Genomic DNA, 14,740 nt, shown 5'->3' with positions numbered 1-14,740 from the left:
CTCGAGGTGTGGCCTCACCAGAGCCTAGTACAGGGGGACGCTCCATACATACATCTGAGGATTACATACACACATATATCTGAGGATTAAAATTACACATGATAAAAAGATGGTTTTGCATGTATAATTAATAATATGCAGGCAGGTGAGAGACAGGCATGGTGGTCAGAGTCACATGCACGTTCTTTTTAGTTTTAGGAAAGAGTAATATCAAAATGTATGGATTTTTTTCTTCGGTTTCAGAAGGTAAGAAAGCAGAAAATTCTTAGGAACATAAATTAGCAGGCATTGACCTGATCTTTGCCTATATTGTAAAAATAAAATGAAAAACAGCTGTTGATTTGCTCTTCAGCAGGTTTGTCCGTGGGTCAAGATGAACAGGCCTTGGGTCAGGGCATGAGCACCCACACTGAAGTGGCTCATGCTGGGATGGCCGACAGCTTTACAGACCACAGCTTTCTGCTTCTTCTGAAACTTTTGCTGTCAGCTGTTTTGGGTGAGGAAGGGCCTTGTGATCAGCTCATCCATACCTGCAATGGTCGTTAGAAGAGGGGAGCCAGACAGCAGAGAATGGGAAACTTGATTGGTTGCCCCAGTGGAAGCCACTTACAAGCCAGAGCCCTGAAGAGGGATTGTACAAGTAGCTTGCCTGATAAGACAGATTATTAAAACGTCAGCAGTGGTGAGAGGTGAAATTGCAATTACACGGTGCATATTTCTGATCACTCTTCCCTCTTGCTGCAATGACATGCACTGAAAAGCACCTTCGTCAGGAATTACTGTCAAACTACTAGGTCATTTCACAAGAGTGGCAAGAGTTTGATAGTTACAGAACTGTCGTGCCTTGTGTTGTGCATTCCTCAGGAAGATTTTATGAAGAACGCCCCATCATTTTTCAGACTTTTTGTATGACTAAAATACTGAGGTTTTGAGTTAAACAGTGCCTACTGCTCATTTTCTAAGATGACTACATTTTATGAACAAGCTTTGATTCCCTTGAAATTTCTTGCATCTACTCTGTCTGCCACTCAATAGTATCAGTGTGTCTGTGCAAGTGTGGATTGAAAATGAAATGCTTGGAAGTCTGTTTCTACCTATCTGCTTGTGTTTAAACACACAACGATGAATCAACACCACTATTTTAATCCTTATCTTGCTAGTTACCCTGGAGATTGCTTTCATCACTAGCTGTGCTATTCCTCATGCTTATCCTTTAAGTCTGGCTTTTGACTTTTGCGATGCTACTTAGTGTATACATGTGTGCAGATGCATATGGATAGATAGATATTTTAAAAAAATACTATGTATATGTGCTGCGTAATATGTGGAGTTGGAGTATTTCTTTCTGCTTGATTACTCCCAGTGTTGCATCTCTTCACTCTCATTAACTGTTTGAAACAGCGTAGTAGGAGTGACACCCAGTGGGGCAGCCTGCCTCATCATTTTAAATTGAAAATACTTTCACTGTCTGGATCCCAAACAATTGCATCAGTGTCACGCCTACTAAAAACAGGTTTATATGTTAATACCAGTGGTTTTGGCTCTATTAATCTAGTTTGCCTCCAAAGCAGTGCAGGAGAATGGATTAGTTGGTGGAATTAATGAATAGTTTTGGCAAGAAGAATGAGACTGCTAAATATAAAGGAATTGTATTGAACTGAATTCTGACTACTACTGTTCTGAAGGAAAATATACATATGCAGGTTTAATAAGGAATCCCTGTGATCTATACTGATTGTTAATGGGCATTAGCTTTCATTTATAGTTACTTTATAGAAGAATATTTATGTACTAAATACAGGTCCGTTGACTAAATTTTTAAATATATAGGGCAATCCAGGGTAGATAAAGATCACAGAATTGTAGGGGTTGGAAGGGGCCTTGAGAGATCATTGGGTCCAAGCCCCCTGCCAAAGCAGGTTCCTTAGAGTAGGCTGCCCAGGTTAAAAAAAAAAAAAAAATAAATAAATTTCTCCCAGCATTAAACTGAGGAGATAATTTATCTCCTTTTAACTTATAAAACTTTTTTATATTTTTCCTATTTATATGTATCTAACTTAGTCTAGCTTTATAAAATAATAGAATTTCACGTATTCATTGAAGTATTCTGACATGAAGATCCATGGGAATTTGGTACAAGTTTTTAAAAGAAAGCCATTCCAAGGGATGCAGTTTTATTTGGATATAAATAAACAACCATTGTGTACAAAAGGAATGGACTGGGGAGAATGAGTACTGGAGTTGATTCTGTTTCCTGCACTGTCTTACTGTTTTCTTTGTATGAAATCCTTGGTTATTTGGAATGCTGATGATGACATTTTAAATCTAATTTAATTCCTAAAAAATTTGCAGTATTAAGAAACAAGCAAACGCCCCCCCAAAAAACAAAACAACAACAACAAAAAACAACTTTCAGATTATGTATGGCTGAACAAACTATTCTTTGTAGAATTTCAGTGGATTTTTTTTAAAGACAGTGTTTTTCTTGTTTGCTCTTTGGTATAGCCTTTTCATTTTCTCATAAATAATCAAAGATGCTGTGGATACCCTTACTGTGGAAAAGAACGGTTTTTTTGTGTGTGTGTGTTGGGCGGTGTTTTGTTTTTTCCTTTACAAAATGTCGAGAGTGTCAAGCTTCATTTTAGCAGAGGGCTGCTGCGGAGTTTTGTCGAAGGTGAGCTATCTTAAATGAAGAGGCCACTATGAGGCTTATTTTGGTGGTAAAATTCACCCTTAATGGCAGATTGTATCAAATCCAGTAAACAATGATATTTGGAATTGCTATGTTAAAACTGATTTTCTGCCTTATTCCTCTGTGGTGCAGTAAACATCTTCTGTTTGCATAGATGTTCACTAATTTGGGCTGGGTTGGCGTAGGACAGTAGGGGATCAAATCACACACCAAGGATTACCAGTTACATTTTTTAACTATGTCTATACTACTAGCCTCAGTTTCCTAACATACTGAGCATTGTAGTTCCAATATGGCAGTTTTTAATTTTGTCTTTTTATTAGGTAAACTGCTGCATTAAAATCAGTGGGACTGTTCATGCTGTTTAGATTGATTGCATGCTTGTGCCCGTTAATGGCTTAGTGGCAGAGTACCTTGCAGGCATTTTGGCGTGCCCATAAAGGTAATTCTGCTTCATCTGGGGCTCTGTGTACTGCTGCTTGTATTGAGTAGTTACCTTGTTGAATGGTTTCTTTGAAATCATTGTGGCTGCTGACTGTTGGGTACCATGCATATAAATAGAAATGAAGCTAATCTTTAAAAGCTGATTTTAACATGGAAGATCAGTGTTAGCTAGTCAGTTTAAAAGCATATTCTTTATGTTGAGTTTAAACCAGTTTTGAACATAGTTAATATGAAGTGCTGAATCTCAATTTTACAGGTAATTATCCACTATAGTGGCCTGCAAACCCTAAGCAATTTGAGATACGGGCTTCGATGAGCGGATGGAATTTTGCAGACCATTTGACATGGTTGCCCATAGATAACCTGAAAATGTGTATCTGTTTATTTAAAAGAAGGAAAATGAGGCATTAACTATTGCAAAATTACTGCTCAATTTCTCTTCCGGAGCATTTTAAAAATACGTTTGTTTCCTTGTAAGAAAATGAATAGACAAACCACTAACTTTCTGCCTTACTGATAGAGGTACCATATCTTGGTGTCTTTGTGTGACATTCAACTAAGAGCATTTTTGGAAGTTGCTAAGAAAAACTTCATTTCTTTTCTTCTGTTATTTTTAAAACTCTGAATTCCACAAGAGAAGTTTAGTCAGACTATCTGATTTCCTTGAACATTGCATGTGGTGTTTTCCTGGGGATTAGTTCTTCTCTTGCAAAATCGCTTCTTCCAAATGACCGTTCTTGATGTCCATGCAAAATTGTTTAAGAGACTATTTTTTGCATGGCCTCTCTTGCTCTTCTGCTACCTCTTAGTCCATGTTTAGCTTCGTTTTCCTGCCTTTCTGAAAGCTTCCTGCTGCTTTATTCCCTCGGTCATTGCTCTGCTGCATTACCGGTAACTGTAGTCATGACTCCTGTCTCTTGCAGCTTTGGAGATATGTTGTCCTTTACACTGACTGCATTTGTTGAGCTGATGGATCATGGGATTGTATCGTGGGATACATTCTCTGTGGCATTCATTAAAAAGGTAAATTTGTAATCAATGCTATGCATTCTGTACCAGTTTGCTTCCACAATTTAAATTTTTTAAGGTGAGTTGTGCTTTCTCTTTTTCAGATACGTTATTTAGGTGATTGCTTGGTCAAAAAGGTACATGAAAATGGAAGTTAAGTGCTATTTAAAATTACAAATATTTTTAATTACAAGATCTAGTCCAACTGTTACAGAATTCTATGGGAGCGAAATTGGATTAGGTTTATTACGTGGACAATTGTTCACTTGGTTACAGTGTGACCTTCTTGTGCATATACCATGCAGTTAAAGTAGAAATCAGTGTTTAGATTTAATATAAATTAAAATGAGTAATAATATATTTCTTGAAACATAAACAGCACTGACATGTTTCCTTTGGGGGTATGGAAGGAAGAGAAATTAGTTAGTTTACAAATTGAAATTATTAAGATGAAATCTACTGAGTTTATCAAGCTAAACACTAGCCCCCTGAGTCCTGCATCTAAGTTCTATGGTTTTGAAAAAGATTTTTCCATGATTTGCAATATTTTTCTTCTTTTCTTACATGTGGGAGTTGCACAAAAACAACAGAAACACTGGAGTACGCCTTAAATGCAGAGGTTTAACAGACCTCAGAAAAAAAAGTTTTCGTTGTTACTGATATAACCATTTCACTTATTGTCATCTTAAATATTGACAGGTTGAAATTGAATAGGGAGGCTCTTTCGTTTATTAAAACAAACTAAACTATTTCTGAAGATTTTTTTTCAAAACAGATTGGAACATATCTTACCTTAAATTGCACTTGTACAAGTTCAAAAGACACCAGAGCTAATTCACTAAAATGATAGCAGGGCTTAGTGGAGCTAATGTAACCTGTGACAAAGATTGCTTTCATTTTTAACCAAATGTGTCAGACTTCTAGTTTAAATTTGGTTGCAAAATTACTACCACCAAAAGAAAGTACAAATTTACTTTTGTTGTCAGAAGTGAAAGAAAGAAACAATTATGAAAAGAGAGTTAGATTTTAAGTTCTGTTTTGGTCATTAAAATGATGGATGTTATTTGTAAGAAAAATTAATATTGATCTAGGTTTTGGACTTTTTGTTTGTTTGCTAATCTTGTAGGCTAGGTAGATTATGATGATGATTGTTATTTTACCATGACAAAGAAAATTACGCACTTGTGTTTTAATTGACTTTATGAGATACAAGGTCAATCCCAGAATGTGTTATTTGCTAGAGGAGACTAAAAATGAGTGTATTAAGAAATTTGCTAAAAATGACTTGAAATCATTCTGCTTAGTGACTCAAAATTATTGGTTTTGTCTTACCCTTTCAACATGTCTTGTACTGTTAGATGTATAGTAACAACTGAAAGAGGTGTTGTGCACCCCTTCTACTGACTCTTTTCTGGTGAAACAGGTGAAAAAGAAAGAGACCAAAGTGAAGAATAGGGGGGTATTAAAACAGAAGGGAAAGAGAAGGACAAAGGAAGACAAAAGTACAGGAAAGAGGCACAAGCATGTCCTGATCTGTCGAGCATTTGTCAGGCAGAACAACCGTGCTCTCTGGAGCTATGAGGGGCGAGGGGCAGAGCTAAAGGAGCACCTTGGGACTGTGTTTCTCTGGTGGGAATCTGCAGCTTTATTCTCCTTTGCTATTCTGACCTTGGCTTTTGGCAGGCCACTTGAGGCTGCTGATGGGCTAGCTCAAGAGGCTGACAGGATGGATAAGAGAGTTGATAAGTTTCTACTAGCTGAAAGGGAATTCTGCAATCCTACTTCAAATGCTTCTGTCCTTTGAAGGTGTCTCTCATGTTAAATGGAAGCCAGACTGGAATGGGAAAGAATTAGGCTGAATGAGTTACTTTTTTTTTTTTTTTTTTTTGTCTTGAATAAATAGTTTCCTAACTAGGATTGTAGAAGCTGGAGGAGACCTCAAGGGAACCTCTAACTGCTCCTAATGACTAACTAGTTGGTGTTGGATGCAGTCCAACCTCTCCCATGTACCTCTCCCATCCTTTGGGTACAAAAAGACTCCAACTGCATAAAGATTCCATCTGCAGCGAACGAGAGTTGACACCTTCAAGTAGAGCTTTGTTCCCTATCTTCAGGGAAAATGTCATAACTTGAAAAACTTTCTTAGAGTAGTCAAGAATCTCTCAAGATGTTTTTCTTGCTCATGACAATAAAGCTTATTTACGTTGAACTTCCATAGCTGCCTAAAGGCTTTGGCTGTCCAGTTTTTACAAAACATCATGATAATTGGATACCAGGGTAAAAAAAAGGTACTCCTCTTTGGTTTCTACAATAGGAGAAATAAAATAAAGGCTTGTAATGTTGGTTAAAGTATTCTTAACTATCTCTTAGAATTATTTATGTAATTGCTGTTTCATAACTATGTGATGGAGTCTTACTCTTGATGAATTGCTTACTCTGCCTTCCAAGATGTACTGTGCAGGAAAAGGGGATGGCAGCAGGGAAACTATCTTTGTGTCTCGCAGCTGCCAGTTGTTTTTTCTGTAGTCAAGTGGAACTCCAGTTCCTTACTTGAAAATGAAATACAAGCTTGAAAACTTTAATAGGCGTAACGACTCTACAGAAACAAAACTGCCTCAGATTTCCCTGTTATTTTCACTTACTGATATCAAAATGGTACAGACAAATAACTAATGAACATATCACTGCTTTGAAAAGTTAGATCAGTTTCCTTCCATTTTTCCCCCTGTGGTGGTTGTGGGTTTGTGGTGGTATTGGTGTGTTTGTTTGTTGTTTTTGTTGCTACTGTAACTTTTAAATTCTTTCCTGACTTTAGGTGATGCTGAAACAGAAGAGCTCAGAATATGTTGTTTATTTTGGTTTCCTATCTACCCTTACTCTATAGGTCCTGTTTCAGCAAAGCACTGAGGCTGATTTTGTAAAGGAATCCTGATTTCTAATTTCCCTTGAAATTGGCAGGAAGCTCAGCACCCAGTTGCTTCTATTGTATGTGGCTACATGTCCCAATAGGACTATGCAGACATTAAGGTTACAGGTACCTTTGCTGAACAAATGGTTTTATCCTTAATGACACACATCTGCGTGACAGGTTTTCATGTGAAAGTGCAAAGCAATTAAGTTTCTTGTTTCTGGAGGGGAGGTTGTATTTCTGTGAGATTGCACTATTTTTAATCATCAGAATTTTTGATAAATGAGTGCAGGATTATTTTTGGATGTTGAAAGCCCTCCTGGCACATGGTGTTCAATAGGCAGAGTTCTCCAGAGAACAGCAAATGACACAAATTCAAGCTCCTATTGATTCTTGTCCTGTTTCTCAGGAAAGCTCTTTTTTCTACATCCAGAACTTCGGATATGGTAATCAAATTTCTTTTTAAACTAATTGTATTCCCTCTGGAAATGGCATGTCTTATTTATCACAGTAGACAAACCTATTATTTCTGGCCTGATTTCATGCTTCAGCAAGGCGGTTATGAATGCACATAGCTTGACATGCAAGTTACCCAGCAGATGTTTTGCATGTATGTCCAGTGTGAGACGTCATAGCTCTTAAAAACACACAAGCCAGACTCAGTTATACCTTGGGCTTGTGTTTATGATGGTAAAAGGCTGTATGGTCCGGGATCAGAAGAATAAATGTGTCTTTCTTAGATTGAGGTTTCATATAATGTTTGATTAGAGCAGGCCCCTAATAAGATTGTTATATCCTAGTGAAGCATTTACTTTGGCACTTGAAATATCATGGAAAAGAGCTGCTGCACCAAGAATGATTCATGTCAAGGCTTGTAAAGAGCATGGTGACAACAGAGTGACAACTTGGGATGCATTCTGGGCATATTGTATTCCTGCTGCACAATTGGTCCATGTGCACCTGGTGACTGAGGCATCTGGAGTGCATTTGGCTGATTGTGTGAACAGTGTAGAGCTGATCTGTGCATGCCCACTGTCCATATTGTGAGATTTCTGGACATCTGGCAGTCCTGGCTGCAGCGTATCAGAAAACAACAGGATTCCATTAAAAGAGGTAGGGTAGTACAGGGCTGAAGAGATGCAGCTTGTCACCCTAAATAGCACAATGTGCATTATTTACTAATGTAAATAGTAGTTGTGCTCAAGACTTGCAGATAGCAGATATTGAAAGCCCAGAGCAGAAGAAGGCTGGTTAAGTTGCTCCTCTCCTATTGTCCATACGTGCATGGGTTGGTTCTTTATTGTTCTGTAAATCCAATGCCTATTTTGTGAACAGACTTGCGTTCTTCATCGCATGTTCTTGTGGCAATGCAAAGCAAGTAGCAGAGCAACAAACAGCGGTGCAATAGGTTAGAAGAACAAAAATTCATCCCTCTTTCCTCACAGTCTCCTACCAAAGTTATTTAAAAAAAAAAAGGGAGTGGGGTGTTGCTGCTTCAGCACTACTCGGAATGTCACAGGGACAAAACAGTGTCATTGTCCCCATGTCAATATCTAGCTGTGAATTTTACAATCGGCAAGGCAGCTTTTCCAGGCAAAGGGCATACCTTTCTTCCTCCAAAAGGAAAATGATACCAAGGTCTAAGTGAGCGTCTAGAATCCAAAACAGTATAATCACGTTAGTGGCTTGTAGCATGACTACTTAAGAAGGGCATGGATAGGTTTCTGGAAAGAATACGTCATATAGACTGCAGTGACCCCATCTCAAGTCTACAAGGAGTAAATAACTAGTCACAGGACATTTCTTGTCTGTGCTTCCTTGGGTACCTTTTTGCTTTTCTATGCTGGTGTAGGTATGTTTCAAGAAAACCCAAGCAGTTCTTGCTTCCTTTGCCAGCGGAAGGTGAGAGGCTTCCCCTGGGAGCTGTGTCTACAGACTGGGAAGCATGCAGAAGAAAGAATATATGCTGCCACATCGTACTGCACAGCTGTGTTGGCTCTGCAGATGTGAACATGCACTAAGTTATTGCCACACTGCAGAAATGTGTAGGTCAGACGTGGTTTCTATTAGTGTGCCATTTGTTCATAGCAGCTTTCAGTAAGAGTGAAGGTTATTATGCATGAACAGCTAGCAAGACAGGATTCTAGATAGAGCTACAGAATCAGTTGTGCTGATAAATGATAATCGACTGAGTTTTAATTTGCAATCTGGAGAGAGCTTTTAATGTTGGTAACAGCAAATAATAAAAAAAAAAGGTGTATTTTGCCGGAGATGCATTTTCCAGAGATATAGATGTAAATTTCTCTTTTGCAGCAATTGCTTTGAGCCTAGAAATTTGTTTAGAGAGCATTGGCTGCACAGATAGTGGAGAGAATGAGCAGAATTCTTGTGATCCTTTCCAAAGTTTCCCTCACAAAAAATATAACAGTTGGAGTTCTTTAATGTTGATTTATCTTGTGCATAACTTCATCTTGAAACAGGTGGCCATTAATATTGACATAAAGATGTGGTGATTCGTGCCAGCTGAAGAATCTGTGCCACTGTGTCCTTTGAAGGTATCTGCAGTGCCTGGTTGAGTGCTCTCAGGTGTTCACTGATGTCTGGCATTTGGACAAGACTACTTCTGTTCTGATGATTTCTGAGCCACTTCCACAGTTTTCTTTCTTCCCTTTCCCTGGTTTCATGACCAGATGCAAATGTTCAAAATGTCTTAATTTGTAGATAGCAAGCTACGTGAACAAGTTTGCCTCGGACATCTCTATCTTACAGCGGTCGCTAGCAATTCTGGAATCGATGGTGCTCAACAGCCATGACCTGTACCAGAAGGTGGCACAGGAGATCACAATTGGGCAGTTAATCCCACATCTCCAGGGGTGAGTGTCTTCAAATGCCACTTGGTATGGTGATTTTTTTTTTCCCAAATGAGCACAGCATTTTGAAAGACTGGTATAAAGACTAGCAGCCTCCTGCATGATTTCCACATCTGTTATAAGTGGCTGAATGACAGGTTAGCAGTTTTCTGGAATTGCTTGATCATAGACTTCTATTGTTATTACTACTGCTTCTAATACACTTTTTCTTGGTGCTAAGCTGCCAGTGTGGTTGGAGGTGGGGAGTGAAAAGAAGAGCACCCAGTAGAGGTTAAAGGCTTTAGAGCCATTAGCATACAGATGGGGTTGCTTTTCTTTGCTCTGGGAAATGTCTAAGACAAAACTGCTCAACTTTTATTGAAGGTACATTTGGAAAGAGAGAAGCTTTCTCTTTAACAGTAATGTGCTGTGGTTAAACAGATGAAAACCACTTCCTTTTTAACATAGGGTAATGTATTATGCAACTAGCTATCCATGCCCCTACTCTCCTGAAAAGCTTTTAATACCAACAGGTTCCTCTCCAGAGCCCTTTTAAGGGATTCCTCATTCTACCTGTAGCTGCTGGACATCTAACAGGAGCTGTTTGGGCATAGTCAGTGGCACTTTGAGATTGTGATTCAGTCCACCATTCTTGAGTGCTGAGTCTCCCTCTGGAACATCTTGTTTCTCGTATGAGTAATAGAGAGAACCTGGATGACTAGATTTGACTACCTAACTTACATATGGGTAACACTAAGTGCAAACAGTCCCTTGACTTTTACCTGCAGTAATGCAACTGGAAGATTAGTTTCTACAGCTTGTGTATTTTTGTCATCTTCTCTCATGTTTATATGTTTTTTCCAAACAGGACAGACCAAGAAATCCAGACATATACCATTGCGGTAATAAATGCACTTTTCCTTAAAGCACCGGATGACAAGAGGCAGGTAAGTTGTTGGGATTTGTTGTATAATCCCCATATCTGGAAGAAAAGTATATTATAGAATCATTTAGGTTGAAAAAGATCTCTAAGATCATCAAGTCCAACTGTTACTCCTGTAGTTGTCCCAGTCACATTTTTTCTGCATTTAATTCCAACTGATACTTGCTGTATTTTTAGTGTCACAGGTATAATATCATGCATTTTAATGGAGCTGCCTACATCTTGTACCAGTATTAGTAGGGATTAAGCATTCTTCTGTGTTTTTGTAGTTCCCTGTAACCTCACATGAACCATATTGACTGTGGCTGGCTGTAGTATTTATTGTACTGAACTCCTTGCCAGCACAGCTTGTAAACTCAGACTACTTTTTGGTAAGTCATTTCCCCCCCAGATTTCTTAACAAAAAGTGTGTTCCTTTTGAAAATGGAAATATCTTGCCATGTAAGCATTTCATAACTGTCAGTGTACTATTTTAAGTTTAGGGCCAGAGATCAGAAACCTCAAAAGGAAGATTCAGGATTGCTAGTTGATGTTAAATGAGGATGGAATGTGATGTGTTATGAAATGGAGAAGTTTTATCCTTGTTTACCAAGTCATTAGCTTGTGTCAAAACAGAGTTAGTCATTTATTTACTTAGTATTTCCATCACCAGAAACAGTAATGATAATTCTTGTGGTGTGACATACTCTTAGTGTCTGGAATGAGTTCATTGGGAGCTGCTGATCCATTCTGATCAAGTCTTTTCTTAGATTTATTTATACTTTTAAATGCTGGGGATTGTTTAAACAAATCCCAAAGCCCTATTGGGCATGTTTTTTCTTTCTTTCCCTTCAGATACATTTTTAAAGTTACAAATTTTCTATAGTTTCATCTATAGACAGGTGAAAGTAAAACCATGATTTAATTTAAAAAAAAAAAAAAACACCTTTTTTTTCGTGTTCCTTTTTTCCTTATTCCTCCAATGCAATATTGGGAAGAAGGCACCCAATAATAAAATTTGGAATAAAAACTTACTTTCAGTTTTTGCATAAATCTATGTCCATGTATGAAAACCAGAGATTTAACTTTTTAAATCTGTAAATGCTTGCTGTTGCTTAGGTTGTTGTGAAAAGTATGCTTTGGTCATATTTGAAGTTGTGACACTATAATGAGTACACCTGTGTTCCTGAAGATGATAGTGGCATCACATGTTCCCAGCAAGCAAAACTGTATTTTACAGTGTAACAATCTAGTTAGCCTGGCAGTAGACCATGCAGACTTCATTTCACCTGTAGTACCTGCTGCCATGACAAAAAAAAAAAATTGTTACAAAGTTTATGATCATCAGAACATTATGACTTGATTTGGCTCAAAGACCGATAGCTCCGCCATTAAAGGAAATTTCATTCAACTTATTAAAACCTAGAATAAATAGTTAGGATCTGTATAGTGGTTAATTGGCAAACCGTATGTTCAGGAAGGGAGATGTCTATTAGCTGTCTACAGGGGCGAATGATATTATTTATTGGATTCTGTCTTTCTAAGAGAACTGAGCTGATGAAGTTCTATGTCTATCCCCCAGTTATCAGACTGGGGGTACTCAAAAGTTACAGTTCAGCACTCACCACTAATATGGTTAGCAGGGAGAAGCTGTGGCATTCAAAATAGCTGATAGTAGATGAAATTGTCTAATGCATTGCACTGGGAATTACCAAGAGCATGCATTTGTGCAAAAATGTCTGCTACAAGCAGAGCATGTGAGAAAAGTCTGCAGGCTGCCAGAACTTGCCCAAGTTCTGGACTAGCCCTGCACCAAACTCCACGTGATTTCGGGAGCCTTGGCACCCTTCCTGCTGGAGACTGGTATGATGTGAACGATTGGCTTGCATTTAAGGAATGGATTTCAGTTTGGTTGCTGGTCTCCTACTTTCTTCTTACTTTATTTCTGTAATGCAAAAAGCCAAAAGTTTCAAGGTTTTTATTTTCTAAATGAGGACTCCCTTGTTGCTTTGCTTCCTGTGCCACTGTTGAGGACTAAATCATCTAGAGAAACCTAGGTTATTTAAATAAGGGCGGGGGGGGGGGGGGGAACGGGACAAACCCTTTATATATCAGAAAAAGCCTGTTGAGCAATGAAATAATATCGTGGATGTTTGAAACACTTTTTTTTTTTCCTATTTCCCCAAATTGTTTGCATTTTCAGAGATGTTGCTATGGGAAATGAGGTGTCAAATTTTGTCAAATAATTCTTGTTCTCATTTGTTACTACAATACTTATTATAGAAGAGGCAGCTCATCAGCTGCTAATAGCCCTGCAGACTTCTTGGAGACAAAGTTGGTTTTGTTGTAGTAATAGGCTTTGTGAATGCTTGTTGCTCCTGTCACAGTTTCAGTGACCAAAAATGACAACCCAGTAATGGCGTTTTAATTTCCAGGTGTAAGAGTGAAGTGAGAATTTGATTGTTTCCAAAAAGTAGAATGAATTTCCAATTTTTGGCTTGAATGCAGAGAGGAAAAACAAACAAACAAACAAAAACCTACCTCATTCTTTACCTGTCTGTCTTCTTGCAGTGGACATACTTTGAAAAGGCAGAGCCAGTCTGGTCTCTGTAACATAAGGTGTACCTACCATGTGCCTAGAGCTCCCTCTGCAGTTCAGTTGGGCATTTCCAAAGGGGATGGAAGCATCTGTATCGTTCATTCTTCAGCTGCTACATGCAGTTGAAACCAGCTTTACCAGAAAAGGCTTGAAAGCTGAGTTGCTCAAGATTTCGGTCCCATCTTTCTTCCTTACCATTTCTGTGTTTTGGTGCAAAGAAAACAGTCAGCATCCAGGACTGCCTCCTGCCTCAGAATTAAAATTCTTTTCTTCTTGCAAGCAAGTTCTCACCCTAACAGTAGCTTTATTTATATCATTTCTGCAACCACATTTCAGCAGTCCAGCTCTTCATTTTTACACAATAGTCTCATTTTCACTGCTTTCTAGTTTTTTTGTTTGTTTGTTTGTTTTTAATATAAAACTAACTGGTATGTACTCTACATTACTTTCCAACTCTCACAAAGATTAGCAAGATGTTTTGTTATTTCTCCTGAATGTGAACAATATTTTGATGTGGTGCCAACTACACAGACTGACAGTGCATTCTAAGAATGTCCTTAAGCGTGTGTCAGCGTTGATTTGCTGTGCTGCGTTATGTAAAGCTGATACACAAGTAGATCATTGACTGAAAATACAGCTAGTTCCAAACATTACCCTATTGTGTACGTATAAGTAAGCGGTGTCTAAATAGCAGTGTGCAATATGTTAAGCAAATTATCCAAATCCTTAAAGTGTATGTTTTGTAAACAGGAATGTAAAAGTATTTCCATGATAATTGCTAAGTGTTATAAGATGTTTACATTGCATATGCTAGTGTGTGTGTTCACATGCACACGTACACATTTTTATATTCATGGAAAACATGGTGAAAATTAAAAACAGGTATTTGCTTGTAGGTATGGTTCAGGACTCTAGGCTCTCCTGCTTGATCACTATAAAATATTCTCTCCTAGTCAAATGTCTAAAAATGAAAGTCAAAACAAATCCTGGTTGATAGTGACTTGGCCATTACTTCTAGAAAAAGAAGCAAATTGAAGGCAAAATAGTGAACCAATTTCAGCACTGCTGCCAAAATACAGGGGAGAAGTATTATTTGCTAAGAGGAAACAGAGTTCTAGGCTAAAACTTAGAACATGTGACTTTGAAACAGCCAGAATATTAACATAAATATGCATGTTGTTTGACATCTGCTTTTAAAGCCCTGGCTGACAGATTAGAAACATTTAATGCTGTGTTCTAGAGTGGGAGGCGCAGGGGGAAGTTGTGCTCGAACAGGTGTATGCAAATTCTCTGTTTTACCTGCAAAGGTCTCCTCTGA

The 14,740-nt window shown here is 38.2% G+C and overlaps 1 protein-coding gene across 14 annotated transcripts in view; it reads left to right on the top strand.

The window, feature by feature from the left end:
* The window catches only part of ELMO1 (engulfment and cell motility 1), a 305,702-nt gene that overhangs the window by 100,187 nt on the left and 190,775 nt on the right, over positions 1-14,740 (top strand). For 10 of the 14 annotated variants that reach the window (XM_080579782.1, XM_080579779.1, XM_080579789.1 and 7 more), the window contains 4 exons: positions 4,060-4,159; positions 4,249-4,281; positions 9,774-9,925; positions 10,770-10,848. In XM_080579782.1, coding sequence (XP_080435908.1) covers positions 4,060-4,159; positions 4,249-4,281; positions 9,774-9,925; positions 10,770-10,848 — 364 coding nt within the window. The remainder of the gene's footprint in view (positions 1-4,059; positions 4,160-4,248; positions 4,282-9,773; positions 9,926-10,769; positions 10,849-14,740) is intronic. The other 4 variants (XM_080579794.1, XM_080579780.1, XM_080579795.1 and 1 more) reach the window with 1 other exon arrangement.

Source organism: Anser brachyrhynchus (assembly GCF_964034855.1).
Source record: "Anser brachyrhynchus genome assembly, chromosome: 2".
In the NCBI taxonomy this organism is placed as follows: domain Eukaryota; kingdom Metazoa; phylum Chordata; class Aves; order Anseriformes; family Anatidae; genus Anser; species Anser brachyrhynchus.
This window is presented reverse-complemented; position numbering and strand designations above follow the sequence as displayed.